Source organism: Vicugna pacos, chromosome 1, assembly GCF_048564905.1.
Source record: "Vicugna pacos chromosome 1, VicPac4, whole genome shotgun sequence".
In the NCBI taxonomy this organism is placed as follows: Eukaryota; Metazoa; Chordata; class Mammalia; order Artiodactyla; family Camelidae; genus Vicugna; species Vicugna pacos.
In genome coordinates, this window is record NC_132987.1 from 65843516 (window position 1) to 65860604 (window position 17089).

The 17089-nt window shown below is 48.4% G+C and overlaps 1 protein-coding gene across 1 annotated transcript in view; it reads left to right on the forward strand.

The window, feature by feature from the left end:
- Window positions 1–17089, forward strand: part of SEMA5B (semaphorin 5B) — a 116585-nt gene that overhangs the window by 62372 nt on the left and 37124 nt on the right. The window contains exon 2 of the mRNA XM_031680480.2: window positions 14522–14724. Coding sequence (XP_031536340.1) covers window positions 14571–14724 — 154 coding nt within the window. The 5' untranslated portion in view covers window positions 14522–14570. The remainder of the gene's footprint in view (window positions 1–14521; window positions 14725–17089) is intronic.

Here is a 17089-nt window from a genome sequence, read left to right on the forward strand (position 1 = left end):
TCATGAATTTCTGGGTCTGAAGAGCAGTTCACCTGTCAGGTCTTTCCCACATTCTCCCCTTGCATTTTGTGACCGTCTTCTTTCCCATGGGGCACACTGCTCCCCTTCCCTGTACGTGTGGTCTCCCACCTCTGGTCCTCTCTCCCCACTCCCTCGGGTTCCCACATCGCGCTCCCTGACCGTCCCCTCAGCAGTAGCCTCTTTTTTCCTCCCCAAGAATGTGGCCATGACTTGATGATGATCTTTTTCCTGCTGCTGCTCTTCTTTCTTTAGAAATGCATGCACAGAAGAGTCTCTGGATGCCAGAAGTGGTTGCTGCATGTGGATGACTGGGTGCGAGTCCATATGGTGGGTGTGGCAGGCAGAATAATGGTCCACCCGAGACATCCACATCTTTACCCCTGGAACCTGTAAATGTGTTCCCTTTTGCGGTAAAAGGGCTTTGCAGTGATTCAGTGAAGGTCCTCGAGATGGGGAGATTGTCCCAGACTATCCAGTTAGGCCCATTGTAATCACAAGGGTTCTTAAAAGCAGAGCACCATTCCCAGCTGTGATAGAGGGCCACGTAATTGCCAAAGAAGCGTTAGAGAGAGACAGTGATGCTGGCTCTGAAGATGGAATGTGGGTGGCCTCTAGGAGCTGGAAAAAGCCAAGAAATGGACCCTCCCCTGGAGCCTCCAGGAAGGCATGCAGCCCTGCCGACGCCTTGATTTCAGCCCAGTGAGACCCATGTCAGACTTCTAACGTGCAGAACTCTAAGAGAATACCTGTGTCTTTGAAGGTGATCAGGTCACAGCAGCAACAGGGAAGGAAGACAGTGGCAAGTAAACAGTTCATGGGAACTCCTGCCTCAGACCTGCCCTTGCCTCATTCACAGTGTATTCAGGGACTCACTAAACATTTCCGGCCCCCACCACCACCGCCCCGCTCCAATGAGTGGTTTCAGCTCTTCAGGGGCGGCCGTGTCTAACTCTTTCTCCCATTGCCCACACCTCGGCCCTGGGCTCCCTGATGCCCTGGCCAGGTAGCCAAGGTGTGGCTGGACAGTAGGGGGCTCACTTCACTCACTGATCAGGGGCAAGCATGCCCTGCAGGAGAGGGAGGGTCTGGCGGTGGGCGCCACACTGTGGGGTGAGCAGGAGCAGACCCCATCCTCTGGGAGGTCAGCAGCAAACCCCCTGGGGTCCTCTGGTCCTCCTCAATCCTTTGTATTTTAGGAGCTCTTTTTCTTAAAATTGTGGGTATGTACACAAACCATAAAATTTATCATCATAATTATTTTTTCTGTACAGTTCAGTAGTATTCAGAACATTCACGATGTTGTGCAACCACCACCACCATCCATCTGCAGAACTCTTTTCATCTTGTAAATGGAAACTGTACCCAGTAAACAACAGCCTTCGGTTCTCCCCTCTTCCCAGTCCCTGGCAACCACCACCCTACTTTCTGTCTCTTTCTTCATGTAAGTGGGATCATACAATATTTGTCCTTTTGTGCCTGGCTTATTTCATTTAGCTTAATTTCTTCAAAGTTCATCATGTTGTAGCATGTGTCAGACGTTCCTTCCTTTAGAAGGCTGAATGATATTTCATTGTATGATAATAACACATTTTGTTTGTTCATTCATCTTTTGATGGACACTTAGGTTGCTTCCCCCTTTTGGCTATTTCACATAATGCTGCTATGAACATGGGTGTACAAGTATCTTTTCAAGTCCCTGCTTTCAGTTTTTTTGGGATATAACAAGCATACCTTGGAGATACTGCGGGTTCAGTTTCAGACCCAACACAATACAGTGCATATTCCAATAAAGCAAGTCATACAAATTTTTTGGTTTCCCAGTGCATCTGAAAATTACGTTTACACTATACTGTAGTCTGATAAGTGTGCAATAGTGTATGTCTAAAAAAGTGTACAACCTTAATTTAAAATAACTTTATTGCTAAAAAATGCCAAGACAATGACAATAGTAACATCCAAGATGACCGATCATAGATCATCATAACAAATATAATAATAATGAAAAGTTTGAAGTATTGCAAGAATTACCAAAATGTGACAAAAAGACATGACGTGAGTGAATGTTGTTGGAAAATGGCACCGATAGACTGGCTCAATGCAGGGCAGCCACAAACCTTCAATTTGTGCAAAACAAATTACTGCAAAGTACAATACAGTAAGGTATGCCTGTACCCGAAGTGGAATTGCTGGGTCATAGGGTAATTCTACTTTTAATTTTTTGAAGAACATCCATACTGTTTTACATAGCAACTGCACCATTTTACATTTCCACCAAACCCATTTTAACTGCTTTTAAATGTACAGGTCAGTGGCATTAAGAACATTCACACCGTTGTCAACCATCAGCAGCATGCCTCTCTTTAGGAGTTCTCTAGATTTATAGGAGAACTGCCTCTCCAGGTGCTGAGAACGATGCTCAGGTGAGGGAGTAGAACTCTCCGCAATCCCATTCCTGATCATATATCCAGGAGAAATGAAACTGTAATTTGAAAAGATACATGCACCCCAGTGTTCCTAGCAGCACTATTTACAATAACCAAGACATGCAACCTAAATGTCCATTGAAGGATGACTGGATAAAGGAGCTGTGGTATATTTATACAATGGAATACTACTCAGCCATAAAAAAGAATAAAATAATGCCATTTGTAGCAACATGGATGGACCCAGAGATTATCATACTAAGTGAAGTAAGTCAGAGAAAGACAAATACCATATGATATCACTTACATGTGAAATCTAAAAAAGGGATACAAATGAACTTATTTACAAAACAGAAACAGACTCACCAACATAGAAAACAAATTTATGGTTACCAAAGGGGAAACGGGGTGGGGGGAGGGATAAATTAGGAGTTTGGGAGTAGCAGATATAAACCTCTAGATACATAATAGATAAGCAAGGTCCTACTGTATAGCACAGGGAATTATATTCAATAGTTTTAATAACCTATAATGGAAAAGAATATATATATGTACAACTGAATCACTGTGCTGTACACCAGAAATTAACATGACATTGTAAATCAACTATACTTCAATTAAAAAAAATGGACCCTCCCCACAAAGGTTTATGTTGAGCAAGTGGATGTGCCTTTTGCTGGATTTATGGGCTGTTTTTGAGCTGAAGGCATGTTTTCAAATGCAATTTTCATTTTATACACCAACTAAATATCTGATAGCAAAATATTTCCATGGAGAGAGCTTGCCCATGGGGAGGAGGAAAAGGAGGCTGCTCTAATGAATAGATAAGCTTGATTTGTTTGGCAACATCCTTAGCATTTAATTCCAGCAATTAAAGGAGGCAAGTCTCCTTTGTTTTCTTTTTCCTCGCAAAAACAATGAAATATTACAGAATGTTTGGAAAACAGAAAAAAAGTCTCTCCTCATCGCCATACCACCTTAGTACAACCACGACCACTACCACTCCTGAATATTTGTCTGAACCAAGCATGCTACTCACCTTATTGCATTTAAGCTGTGCTGCAACCGTGACGCTGGGTCCTGATTCTAATCCGTGGTGTTTCCCTGAATGCTGGGTCCTTTCCTCCTGCGTCTGATCCATCCTCCTTGACACACACGTTGTCTCCTACAAAGTTGCCCTCACAAGGTTCACACTTGCTCATTTTGTCAAGTAATGTAAACACCTCTTTCTATTCTTGCTTTCAGGGCTTACCTTATGCTGATATACTCTGTTCATGGGAGCGAGTCCAGACTCCATGATTATAAATGCAGAATTGTTGTGGACTGTGCTTTAGAGGTTTGCCCATCTGCAGTTGATCCCTGGAGCAGCCTGAGCTCTAGCACGAAGCCTGCCAGGCCTCGGCTCCACTCACAAGGCTCTGTCAAATAACTCCATTTTCCCACGTGGTGCACTGAGATTGTGCAAGGGGCAGGCTCTGGAACCCCACTGCCTGGGTTTGGATCTGGCTTCTACCAGTTTGACCTTATGCAAGTTACTTAGCTTGCCTGTGCCTCAGTTTCCCTATCCATGAAATGGGTATGATAATAGTACCTGCCTCATAGGGTTATTGTGTGGATTAAATGGCATAATATAAAGAGCATAGAACACTGCCTGACACGTACTAACATGGTCTTTGTTGTTTTCCCACCAGCTCCCTGCCCAGTCTTGAGCTAGATACTCTTCCCAAGCTTCACTTTCCTCATCTGTAAAACACAGGGTTGAACCAAATGATCTTTAAGAGCCCTTCCTATTAAACTTTCTGTGTTTCCTTCCATCTTCCCTATGAATTTACTTGCAGTTAGGGGGATGTAGATGCGACTGTAGGAAAGACGCCAAACCCTGATGGGACAAATCATGACTTGGAGTTTGCAAAAAATAGACAGAGGTGAGGTGACTCCAACCCAGCCTGGCCCAGCCTGGAGAACAGTGTGCAGAGGCAGGGAAGGAACTTGCCCCTGGGAAAGGGGGTAGGGGTGGCGGTGGCATCTCATACCCTTACCCTCAGGTTCTGGAGATGAAAAGTGCTGGACAGTCTTTCCGAGCCTCTGCCCCTCCCCCACCTGGTCCCAATCTTCTCTCAGGGCCCCAGTCTCCCAGATGGTCTAAATGGGAAGAAAAGAGGGAAATCCGTATCCAATCTGCTCTATTCAGAGCAATGGGAAGGAATCTGCATCTCAATTTTATCTTTGTGCTGAGCTTGGCTAAGCTTTGCCCCCCAAGTGGTGAGTGATGGGTGGGTGGGAAGATGGCATTCCTGTCCCTGGGTGGGGGTGGGGGAGTGACGGGTGCGCCCCCCCCCCACCTTCCCATCCCAACAGACAGCAGGCACATTGCATTCTTTCCTGCTCTTGGTTCCCCCATTTCCTCTTCTTTTCTTTTCCTTCTCTTTTTCTCCTCCTTTCCCAGGCAGGCAGCCAAGTGGAGACTCGAATAAAGGCAGGGAGGGAGGGGTTGGGGAAGGAGGACCAGCGGAGCCCCTTTCCCCGAGGATCCCCAAGGGCTCAAGGGCTGAGCTGAGGTGGGGACAGAAAGGAGCATCTCACTGTCTCCCACCCACCCTGGCCCCTGGCTGTCCAGCCAAGGCTGGGCCCCAAGCCTGCCAGGTAACTGTCAGTGCCCTGGGTGTGGGGCTCTGGACTCTGCCCTGACCGTCCAACCTCTGGAATTTCTTTCTCCAGAGCCACTCAGGAGAGCCACTTACAGGAGACTGATTTGCAGCAGGAAGTCAGCTTAATACTTTATAGCCAGAAAGCGCTCTCTCTGGTTGGGAAGCCAACTCAGGAAACCAAACGAAACTCCGAAGGCTGCTCGGAGAGTGCATGGAGCCAGGGCTCGGCAGGTGCCAGAAGGGCCGGGGGCCAGTTCTCCTCGAGGGAGGGCGGTGTTTGGAGAGGCCCAGAGCAGGGTTTCTGCAGCAGACAGTCCCGGGTTCAAATCCCCGCTCTGTTATCAGGTGGTGCTGGAAGCTCGGGCACACTCCTTGGCCTCGCTAACCTGTTTCCTCGCGTCAGCTGAGAATGGTGATCCCTGGGCACCTCTCAGCTTTCTTGCCAAACTGAGGTCCTGCAGGGAAAGAGTTTAGCACAGTGCCCTGCACGTTCTCAAAGGCAGCAGCCATGTTTATTCAAGCCAGCCCTCATCTTTCAGGGTCATTGGTTGTCTTGTTCTTTCTGATTACACCTTTTTTTTTTCTCAATCAAGAGAAAAGAGATCCCTGGCTGCTCTGGAGACAACCTCTCTGCGGTCTGCAGGGCTGCCTTGGTTCAGCTCTGTGACCCACCCACCTCCTCGCTGGTCTTCCAGCCCCTCCCGGCTTCTATCCGGGCCACCCCTTGCAGTTGGGCTGGTGTGTTCTCCATAAGGTGCTAGTGGGGGCTAAGATCCAGCCGTGCACCAGGTGTGGGCTGGGTTCTCTTGGAGGAGAAGGCACCCAATTCCAAGTCTGAGAGTTGTCCTGCAGTCAGGTGGTCCGCTCTAACCCATCCCTCCCGCAGCCTGCTGCCACCTAACTTCCCAAAGCACAGATCCAGCCACATCCTTCCACTGCTCCAAACCATCAACACGCCCTCCTCTTCAGCAGAAGAAAACCTCCTGATGCTTCAGATTCATGCTAAAGTCTCACCATGATTTGGCCTCAGTCTTCTTTTCAAGACTCATCTCCTGCTGCCCATTTCTCCAGCCTCACTGGGTTATGTGAGGATGGACCAGGGCTGGGTCTATGCCATTGCCGTTCCATCAGTCTGGAAAGCTCTTCACCCTGATGGCTTTTTAAGTTCCTCTTCTTTCCTCAAGGCCTTGTTTGAGTTCTACCTTCCACATGAGGTTTTTTAGACCTGCATCCCACTGGCACCCTCTCCCTTCCCTCTCCAAGGGCACCTCTCTTCAGCTGCCTTGTGACGTGCTTCCTGCTCATCTTCTCATGCTTCCATCTCCTTTATGAGACTGAAACCTGCAGGAGAGCTGAGACCCTTTTGTTCGTACGCCTACTGAATAGAATGGTCCTCAGTGCAGACTTGCAGCTTCTCCTGCCAAAGGCAGGTCTGGGCGGTGGGCTCTGGCAAGCAGGTGGGGCATGGCTGTGCAGGGAATGTGCTAGGAGGCCAGTGTGGGCTCCGGGGGGGTTCAGCTCACACACACACACACAGACACACACTTCACCCCTGTCTCCCTCTTCCTTCACCCCAGAGTGGAGCAAAGGTCCCTCTAGGACTGTGGGCCTTCCAGCAGCCCCGGGCCTGGCCCTCTGCCCTTCCTTCGCTCTCCTTCCCTCTCAGCCAGCAGTTTCATCCCCTCCCACAGTTGCGGCTAATCCTCCACCCACTGACTGAGCTGGGAAAATGAGCCCTGGAGAAGTCCCACAGAAGACGAGGGGTCCTCAGGGATGGGAGGGGCTTGCATGGGCGTGTGTTCTGTCTCACACACACGCACGCATGCACACACACACGCGCATGCACACGCTTCCAGGCACCATTAGAGTGACCCCCATATCACGGACCACAGGGAATTGGGGCAGCAGTGGGAGAGAAGGCAATAGAAGCTCTGGCCAATGCTTTGGGAAAATGCTTTCCTTGTCACTGAGGGCTTCCCCAAATAGCAAGTCAGCTGGCACGGCGCTCCCTCCCAGAGCACCCACCACAGTGCCAGTGACCAGCAGCTTGGAGACAGGGCAAAACACAGGCTTTCTGTGCACCCCCCACCATCCAGACCCCAGGTCCTGGGTGGCTGTCTCTGCCTTGTGATAGCTTGTTCCTTGGGAGAATGTCTCCACTCCAGTGAACTGTAAGCTCCTTGAACGCAGGGACCATACTTATGTCCTGGAGGGTGTTCTACCTCCCTCACTTCCTTTATCTACATAGCAACCTGCACATAGTAGGAATGCAGCAAGTGCTCAGCGAAGTAGTATATAAACAAATGAATGAACGAAACTGGGAAGACACTTAGGTAACTAGTTGAGTGTTCTGTGCAGATGAATACATGTACATAGATGGATTTCATAAAGGGCCTACTCTGTGCCAGACTTAGTTCTCAGAGCATTACAAGCTTCCTTTCTAAGGCAAGGACGTGTTAGCCGTATTTTACAGAACTAAGATTTGCACCCAGGTCTGGCAGCCTTGCAAGCTCAGGAGGTTCCACAGCCCTCGACAGCACTCAGGAAGGTGGGGTGGGCTCTGCTATGCACTGCCGGGGGAGAAATTCGGGGATTACTTTAATGTCAGGCCAAACAAATATATTAGAAATAGAAATTCCTGCTTGTCTTAGGCGTATTTGGTTGTAAGAATGAGAAACCAAACTGTGTGGAATAGGAATGGTGCTTAGCTAACAATACCTGAAAAACAAGGGCTTCAACACATTAGGAGTGGATTATTCAATAACAATAATAATAATAATAGCCAACCCTTACCTGACGCCTACTTTGTGGCAGGTACTGATCTCAGCCTGTTAGACAAAATAATGCATTTAATCTTCCCAGCAACTCTGTGAGGGAGGTGTTACTATTCTCTGCATTTTACAGACAAGGAACAGCACAGACGTGTGATGGTCAAACATGGGAAAGATGCCTAGAGGTAGGCAGACCAGGGCTGATTCTGTCAGCAGCCCAGGTTCCATCTGTCTTTCTGCACCATGATCCTTACCACGTGGCTAGAGGTGCCCCAGAGCTGCGAGGCTGTCCTATCTGCAGGCCAGGCGGGAAGGGAGCCCTCTCGGCCAGTTCCCCGCAGGTCCCACGTGACTTCCTGGTGCATCTCACTGGGCACTGGATCTGGAAGGCCGGGATGGGCCCCTGAGCAGGGCACCTGCCCCCACCGCACCCTCACTGAGGCACTGGCTCCCATGGGAAGCAGGAAGGTGAGAATGGACACCGAGGAGGCAGCACTGCGGAGGTGACTCGTGGTCTGACACAATGCCAAAGGGCTTGAGCAAAAGCAGGGACTCTGATTACAAGGATCTGGGCGAGGGTGGCTCATGGAAGCAGAACGTAGTCAGACCTCAGGAAAGGGCTAGAACTGGAAACTGGAAGGCTGCCAGAGAGTCTCTGCTCTCTCCTGTCACTAGTCTCTGTCTTCAGATTGCTTCTGCTCCCAGATTCCTCTACAAAGACTGACCTGACCCGATGAGGGGTGGGGGTGAGCAGTGTACAGCCAAGTGGCTTGGAAGAGCATCCAGTTGGTCTGTTGTGTCCGCTTGACTTCCCTTGGGGCAGCAGCTGTGGTGGGGTGGGGAAAAGGCACCTGTAAGGCCCTTTGACGTGTGGATGGAGGGGAAATCATTTCCAAGGATGGGAATTCCTGGGAGATGGGAAGTCAGCCCCTACCCCAAGTATCTAGAAGAGTTCAGAGCCCCTGCAGCCCTCTCAGAGATGCGGGGATCTACCACTCTTCTTTCCTCACCGTGGCACCCCCTGCTCTGCTGACGCCAGCAGGCCCAGACTCATGGAGCCCTGACCATCTGCGCCCCACGTTCCAGCCCCGTTCCTCACTGCCTTGCTCCTTCTATCCCTCCCCTGCACCCCCCTGAGGGTCTACTGTCTTCCTGGCCAAGGGCAGAGGAGGTGTTGAAGGCGATGGCCAAACAGGCTAGGCACAGCCCCCGTGGGGTTCCTGACGTCAGTGCCGAAATGCTCACCTGAACAAAGGCCCTGCCTGCCTCCTCCCTCATCAGTGTTCGGTCTGCCTGTGTCTGGGTGACTTGCCCTGTGCATGTCAGTCGGCTGCTCGGGCTCTCTCATCCTCTCCTCCCCGCCTCACCGCAGTAGAGATGATCCGAAATCCAGGTCCCCCCCTCCATCCTGGGCCGCATGCCCCTCCCTTCTCCTGAGACTGTGCTGGGGCCCAGGCGGACAGAGTGACGTTAGTCTAGCAATTACTGATTCCAGAGGGACTTGGAGGACATATTTACATAAAAACCAGAATATGATAGAAACTTCTGTTGCTGAAATTAGGTACTTTAAGGCCTGGGGCCTGGGGAAGGGGAAGGGGCCCAGGATGTGTTCCTAATTCAGGCCCAGGAGCCGGATCTGGTCATGCAGGGAGGGCCAGGCCCGGGGACTCTAGGGGGTGGCAGGGAGGCCTGGGAAGGAGTTGGGAATAATGGGGGGAGGGTAGTTGTCGTACCACTTTAGATGAGGGGCTGACAGGAAAAGCCCAGCTAAGGTCTAAAATGATGATATTTGCATACATGTTGAACATCACCCATTAGGTGTTAATATCAGTCAGGATCCCCAGGAAACAGATGGCTCACTCAAATTGGGAAATGTGAGGGCAGTTTAATGAAGGAGCTGTTTACAAAGGTGTGGGAAGGGTTTGGGAACCATATGGGAAGGCTCAGTGTCTGGTACCCTGGGGCTGATAACGTGGGCCTGCACCCCTCAGCCTGAGGGAGGAAGGAGGGAGGAAGGAGGGAGGGAGGGAGGGAGCGACTGTTGAAACCTGGAGGCAGAGAAGCTGCAGGACCAGAGCTCCGGCCTTCAGTGGAAGAATGCAGCCACTCATTTTGCTGCCTCCTTCCCCCCTCCCTCCATCCTTCTCCCCATCTTCTGCCAGTGGCCCCCATTGGCCAGAGGGAAGGACCCCTGATGCAGTCCAGGCACAGACCAGGGAAGAACAGAGAGAGTGGAGGAACAAATAGAAGGCCTCCAGCACAAGCGTCAAAGGCCACTAGGAGTTTCCCCAGTCCTCCCTGCTGTCTTCCTCCAGGGCACCAGGATAGCTCTCACTCTGATGCTCACTGTCAGCCAGCATGGTTCTAGGCCTTTCAAAGGTAGTACAGTCATCCCTTGGTATTCGGGGGGGATTGGTTCCAGGACCCCTCCTCATACCAAAATCCTCAGATGCTCAAGTACCTTGTATAAAATGGTGTGGTATTTGTATGTAATCTAAGTACATCCTCTGTACAATTTAAATCATCTCTGGATTAATTATAATACATAATACAATGTAAATGATATGTAAATGGTTGTAAGTACAATGTAAATGCTATGTAAATAGTTGCTGGGGGCATGGCAAATTCAAATTTTGCTTTTTGGAACTTTCGTTTTATCCCAAATATTTTTGCTCTGTGGTTGGTTGGATGCGGAACCTGCTGATAACGGCTAGCTATAACTCCCTTAACTTTGACAACTGCTGAGGGAGTTGATATTGTTATTCTCACTCCTAATTTGGGGAAACTAAGGCAGAGAGAGGGTAACTGTTTTTCCCAGAGTGGCACAGCTGGTAAGGAGAAGGCTGGGGTTTGAACTCAGGTTGACTGGCTCCAGAGGGTTGGCCCTGCCCTTTGATTTCTCACTCCCTTGAGACCAGTAATCAGTGTGAAGGAAAGAAGGTGATGGGCACCCGGACAGGATGGCAGTGCCAAGTCCCTTGCAGCAGGAAGAACCCAGCTTAGCACTGAGGAATGAGTTCCTGTGAGCGACTGTATGAAAAATCTCCCCAGGGTTAATTTTCAGCCATACCTCCCTCCCAGAGGATCTCTGCTCAGAGGGATGGCCAGGCTCTCCTGGGGGAGGAGCAGAGAATTGAACCCGATGATGAAGGGATTAAACAGATGCTCTAGGGACTAACGGCCCATGGGCTGAAGGATGGGGCAGGGTGAGGGAGAAGGGGCTCTGTGAGGCATACAGATGGGTATCTCCTGGAAGCCCTGCAGCAATACCATGATAGGTGTTACCCTTTTTCACACACAAGTGTGGAAACTTAGGCAGGAAGAAAATCATCCTGCTGTAGTTTCCCTGGACCTGGAGTAAGATAGGGCAGTAGGGAGGGAAGAGAGAGGAGGCATTAGGACCAAAAAGGGTCTTAGACTGTGAAGGAACCCCAGGGCCTCTAGTCCCAGGGGAAGCTTGTCAGAATCACCTTTGGGATCACTCACCTGCTGGCCCAGGACTCCACCCGAGTGGGAGGGGTTCTGATTTGCTCCCACCTCGTCGGGGAGTCTCTGCTCTAGTTCAACCTTTCATTTCACAGATGATGAAAGTGACACCATGGAGGTCACTCAGTGAGGGGTGTGGGGTCAGCAGGACGTGGTGACACATTGGATGGACCAGGGAAGGAGAGAGGTGGGAACTGACTCACAGAGGGTCTGAGTCAGGCTCCAGAGGAACGGTTGGGCTGCTCCAAAACTAATTTTTAAAAGATTTTGAAAGTTTTATTGAATAGATTTTATTAAACATAATATTCAAAAACGAAAATAATATGAAAGGGTATACATTGAGAAGCCTGGATCACCATTTTGCTACTTTTAGGTAACCTTTCTTAAAAAAAATTAGTTTTGAAATGGAACCTAATTAAACTTATAAGCTTTTGCAAAGCAAAGGAAACTATAAACAAAACGAAAAGACAACCTATGGACTGAGAGAAAATATTTGCAAACAATTTGACTGACAAGGGCTTAATCTCCAGAATAGCTCATACAACTCAATAACAAAAAAACAAACAACCCAATCAAGAAAAGAAATAAACATTTCTCCAGTGAAGACATACTAATGGCCAATAGGCACATGAAAAATGCTCAGTATCACTGATTATCAGAGAAATGCAAATCAAAACTACAATGAGGTATCACCTAACACCAGTCAGAATGGCCATCATTAAAAAGTCCACAAACAACAAATGCTAGAGATGGTGTGGAGAAAAGGGAATCCTCCTACATTGTTGGTGGGAATGTAGTTTGGTGCAATCATTATGGAAAACAGCATGGAGCATCCTTCAGAAACTAAAAATAGACTTACATATGAGCCAGCAATCCCACTCCTGGGCATGTATCTGGAGGGAACTCTAATTTGAAAAGATACATGTACCCCAGTGTTCATAGCAGCACTATTTACAATAGCCAAGCTATGGAAACGACCTAAATGTCCATCAACAGAGAACTGGATAAAGAAGTTGTGAGTCTATAAATATATATAATGGAGTACTACTCAACCTAAAAAAAGAATAAAATAAAGCCATTTGTAGCAACATGGATGGACCTGGAGATTGTCATACTAAGTGAAGTAAGCCAGAAAGAGAAAGAAAAATACCATATAATATCACTTAAATGTGGAATCTTAAAAAAGTTACACAAATGAACTTATTTACAAAACAGAAACAGACTCACAGACATAGAAAATAAACTTATGTTTACCTTGGGAAAAGGGAGGAGTTGAGGGATAAACTGGGAGTTTGGGATTTGCAGATACTAACTACTGTATATAAAATAGATAATCAACAAGGTCCTACTGTATAGCACAGGGAACCATATTCAATACTATGTAATAGCCTATAATGAAAAAGAATATGAAAAGGAATATATATATATGTGTGTGTGTGTGTAACTGAATCACTATGCTGTACACCAGAAATTAACACATTGTAAACCAACTACACTTCAGTAAAATTAAAAAAAATTAGTTTTGGCTTATTTTTACACTGTATAATAATGCGAATACAAGCAATTTCTACCCTCTTTTTTACACGAAAGGTAGCACGCTATTACACTGTTCTGCACCTTGCTTTTTTCACTTAATATACCTGGAAATTTCCCCTTAGCAAACATCCAGATAAAACGCCCATTCTTGTCTGGAGCTGCAGCATATTCCATTGCAACCATACGCATGGCTTATTGAAGCAGTCTCCAGGGACTGGAGATTTGGTTGTTCCCTGTCTCTTGCTATCTCAGAAATGCCACAGGAATGATCTTGTGCGTAAGTCACTTTGCACGTGTGCAGGTGTCCTTGCATCCTGTTTTTGTTTCTTAACTAATTGTGGTGAAGGAGCAGGTTTTACTTTTCAATTTACAATCTGTCATGAGTGGATGCTTACGTAAAACTCAATAAAAGTGAACTCCTTGAGAAGTGAATTTGGGGGAAAAAAACCTAAGCAATATACAAGCCCACAGATTTTGTTATTAGATTCAATAGATGTAAAAATGACTGTCAAATTACTATAAAGTTTTTTTTAAAACACTCTCCAAATTCTTCATTTATCTTCCCACAGAGTGGTCACAGCTTGTGGGTCGATACTGGTACAGGGAACCACACTTCGAGGGGCACTGATTTAGACTCCCAGAAATTAGACCAAAGGGTAAATGCCTTTATTGCTTTGCCAGATTTTGCAGATCCCTCTCCACGAGGTTGTGCCATTCTCACACCCACCAGCAGTCAATGAGCATGCCCCTTTTCCCGCAGCCTCCCCAAGACTGTGTCATCCCACTTGGATTTGTACTAAACTGTTAGATGATCAGTACTATCTCAGCCCAAGGTTTAATCTGCATTGCTCTTATTGTGAGTGAGAATAGCATCATTCATATTTTTAAGCCCTGTTTGTATTTATATTCTTTGCCATTTTTCTACCAGAAGGTTGGTCTTTTTCCTCTTGATTCTCAGGGTTTCTTTATGTATTAGGAATATTAGCCCCTTGTCTCTGACCTGAACTGCAAATCTTTTCCCCTGTTTGTCATTTACCTTTTGGTTTTGCTTGATTTGTTTTGGGGTGGGGGAGGGAGCATGCAGAAGTTTGTGGGGTTTATGTGGTTAAATATGTCGATCTTTTCTTTAATAGCTTCTGGATTTTGAGTCATGGTTCTCCACTCCACAGTTATAAAGAATTCTGCCCATATTTTCTTCTAGTACTTTTACGGTTTTATCCTCAACATTTAAATCTTTCATCCAGTGGAATTTTTCCTAGTTGGTGTGAGTTATAGATCTAAATTTATCTTTTTACAAATGGCTACCCACTTGTCCTAACTCCATTTATTAAGATCCCTAAGATCCCACCTTTATCATTAAAATGAATTTTAAACCATTTGGGATCATAATAGAAAAAGCACTATAATTTGTCAGCTTTGTCCAGAATACATTACAAGGGAAATTAGCTTTCAAGATATGATCTATAACTTCACATTCCTGGAGAAAACCCTTAAATATCATAAATAAAATACAAATTTATTAAAACAAACAAACAAACAAACAAATCCCGTGGGCCTACTGCCAGCCATGGAGGAAATCAGGAGAGGTGGGTATCGCTGAGGGAGTACATGGTGAGAGTGAGTGTTTGCATTTCAGGTCTTCCCCCAGCCGGCCTCCGGGAGCCAGGACCGCGGAGGGGCCCACCATGGTGTTCCCCGGGCCCCTGGCTGTCACCTTGCTCCCACCCAGCCTCACACTGCTGCTGGTGCACCTCGCCAGCTCCCAGGACGTCACCAGTGAACCCAGCGGTGAGCAGCAACTGTGCTCCCCAAGGGAACACCCCATCGTGGCCTTTGCAGGTGAGAGCCGCTTCCCTCTCTGTCCTTTTTGGCAGTGACTATGTCCTGAAGGACTTAGGTGGAACCTCTGCAGGGTCTCTCTGGCTATTGAAAGTCCCAGGATGCTCATGTCCTGTAGGGTACAGAGACTCTTTCTTTGGGATAGGTGTAAGAAGGATGGGCAGCTGAGAGCTGGGGGGATCTGATTCTAGTCCCCAGACAATTCATTCAGGGGAAAGAAGAGGGGAGGGAAGGGTCTTTCTCTGAAACACCTTTGCTGCAGAATGAGTTTGTGGCTGCCCTGGGTGGAGTGGCCAAGGGTTGGTCTAGCTCTTCTGGAAGCGGAGCTCTATTTCTTGGCTTCCCTGGGGAAGAATGAGGATGACTCACTCATTAGGAAGTGTCTGGAGATCTCTGGAAAGCTTCCTTCTGCCCTAAGATGGCTGCAGGGATGCCCATCTTTGGGGCCCCGGGAACCCCCAGGGAAAGGGACCTTGGCGACTAATATCTCCTTCTGTCAAGGCAGGTCGTGAGAGTGTCCTATTAAAGTCTCTCCCAAACTGGGGTTTGTGAATCACTGGACATATTCTGAGGGGCTCATAAGTCTTGATAAAGAGTTTCTAAAATTAGCATCTACATTTGATGATAATGTAAAAACAAAACACAAACACCATAGAACCCCACGTGTTCTCCCACAGCCTATTAGCCAGTTTGGGGATCGCTGGGGGTGTTAGGACCACATCCACACTTCAGGATTCATCACCTAGGTGGCAGCTCATACTGGGATCTGCAGATGTGGTCTCAGGGGTTCCCAGGTTCTTAAGTATGATCAACAGCTATCCAATTTCCTCTCCACTTTAACCCTGGCAGCAAGGCAGGGCAATGACTGCCACCTCTGCTTACCACTGAGAGGGCTGAGGTGTAGATGGTTGCAGGGACTTGTCAGAGCCAGGCCTCAATGCCAGTGTCCTGACTCTGTCCGTGCACTCCCCACCGCAGAGTGACCAAGTGCTCCTCCCTCAGGTGCCCCCACAGCCCATCCTCTGCGACTCCACACAGCCAGCTGAGAAGGGCAATAGGGAAACCAGAATGGAAAAGTGAATCCATGAGAACAAGGCTGGCCCGGGATTTGGGGGATGGGAGGCAGTATGGATAGGAGCTGGGGGCGGCTAGCTGGGGAGGCTGGGGGCCTTTCAGATGTGCGGCCTTCCCAGCTGTGGGCTGGCTCCTGTCTCAGGGAGGAGGGTTTGCAGCTGTCTTCTCTGTGCTGTCTTGTTTGAGCTGGGATCTGAGGCTTTGAAGGCTTAAGTGGATTAAAGGAAATTAGCAATGTCCTTAAGCCTGCAAAACGCACGCACGCACACCCTCAGACTTCTGATGGCTCCTGAAGTGCTGGTGGCTGTCACTGAAGGGGAGGGCCAAGGGGTGGGGCCCTGAGGACCATCCTCCTCAGGTGGGGGCCCCCTTCAGCAGCTCCTAATGAACTATTTCATCTCAGGGGCTTTGCTGGGGCCCTTTGGCCTGGCTGCTTCTAGGGGCAGGACCATGGAAGGAGAGCAGGGGAATCCCTGTCTCCCAGCTAGGCTGGTCTGTACTGGAGCAAACTGGGTGGTGACAGGAGGAGGGTGAAGAGCCGGAAGATGTGTTCCTTGAGTGCCTGTCTTCCTTGACACCAGTTCAAACCTCCAGGTATAAATCACTTGAATGAAACTGACTTATTACTCCACACTCTTTCAGAAGGTAGGAATGGGGCTCAGAGTGACATAGGCAGTTGACAAAGAGTAACTAAGGAATCCTCTAAGCCCTGGGCAAGCGGAGATGGTCCCTCATCCTAGGAGGACAGCTCTGGAGGGTGGTGTCATCTCAGCTTCTCTGGCCAGCACATTTTTCCTTTTGCCACAGCTTGGCCTTTCTAGGTGGCAGGGAGAAGCCAGTATGGAGTTAACACTGGCAGTGGTTAATCCACAAAGTGGGTAGTTGAATCGACTATAATTAAAATCACAGACGCATCATAGAGAATGTCATTTTTCTCTTAAAGTCGCCGTCCAAAGCCTTCACTGCACATGGAGCTCAGAACGTGCTTGGTGTTTTAACGACAGCCTCCCCTCTGGTCCTCTTTGCCTGTTTAATAAGAGGACGCTGGCTCCCTTCCCAAGACGGCTCCCCCAGGATCACGGCGCTGCGCCCGGGCCCGCGGAGTCTCCCTCCTCACTCCTTCCTTCTTGCCCTTGTCAGTCACTTCGGGGTAAGGGAGAGTGACAGAAACTGGAAGGGGCCACCTCCTACTGCCCCATCCTCACCTCCCACTGTCATCCTGGCTTCTGCCCTCCCCTCCACCCTAAGAAAGGGCCAGAGTGAAGGTGGAGCAGAGTCATCTCCAGATGAA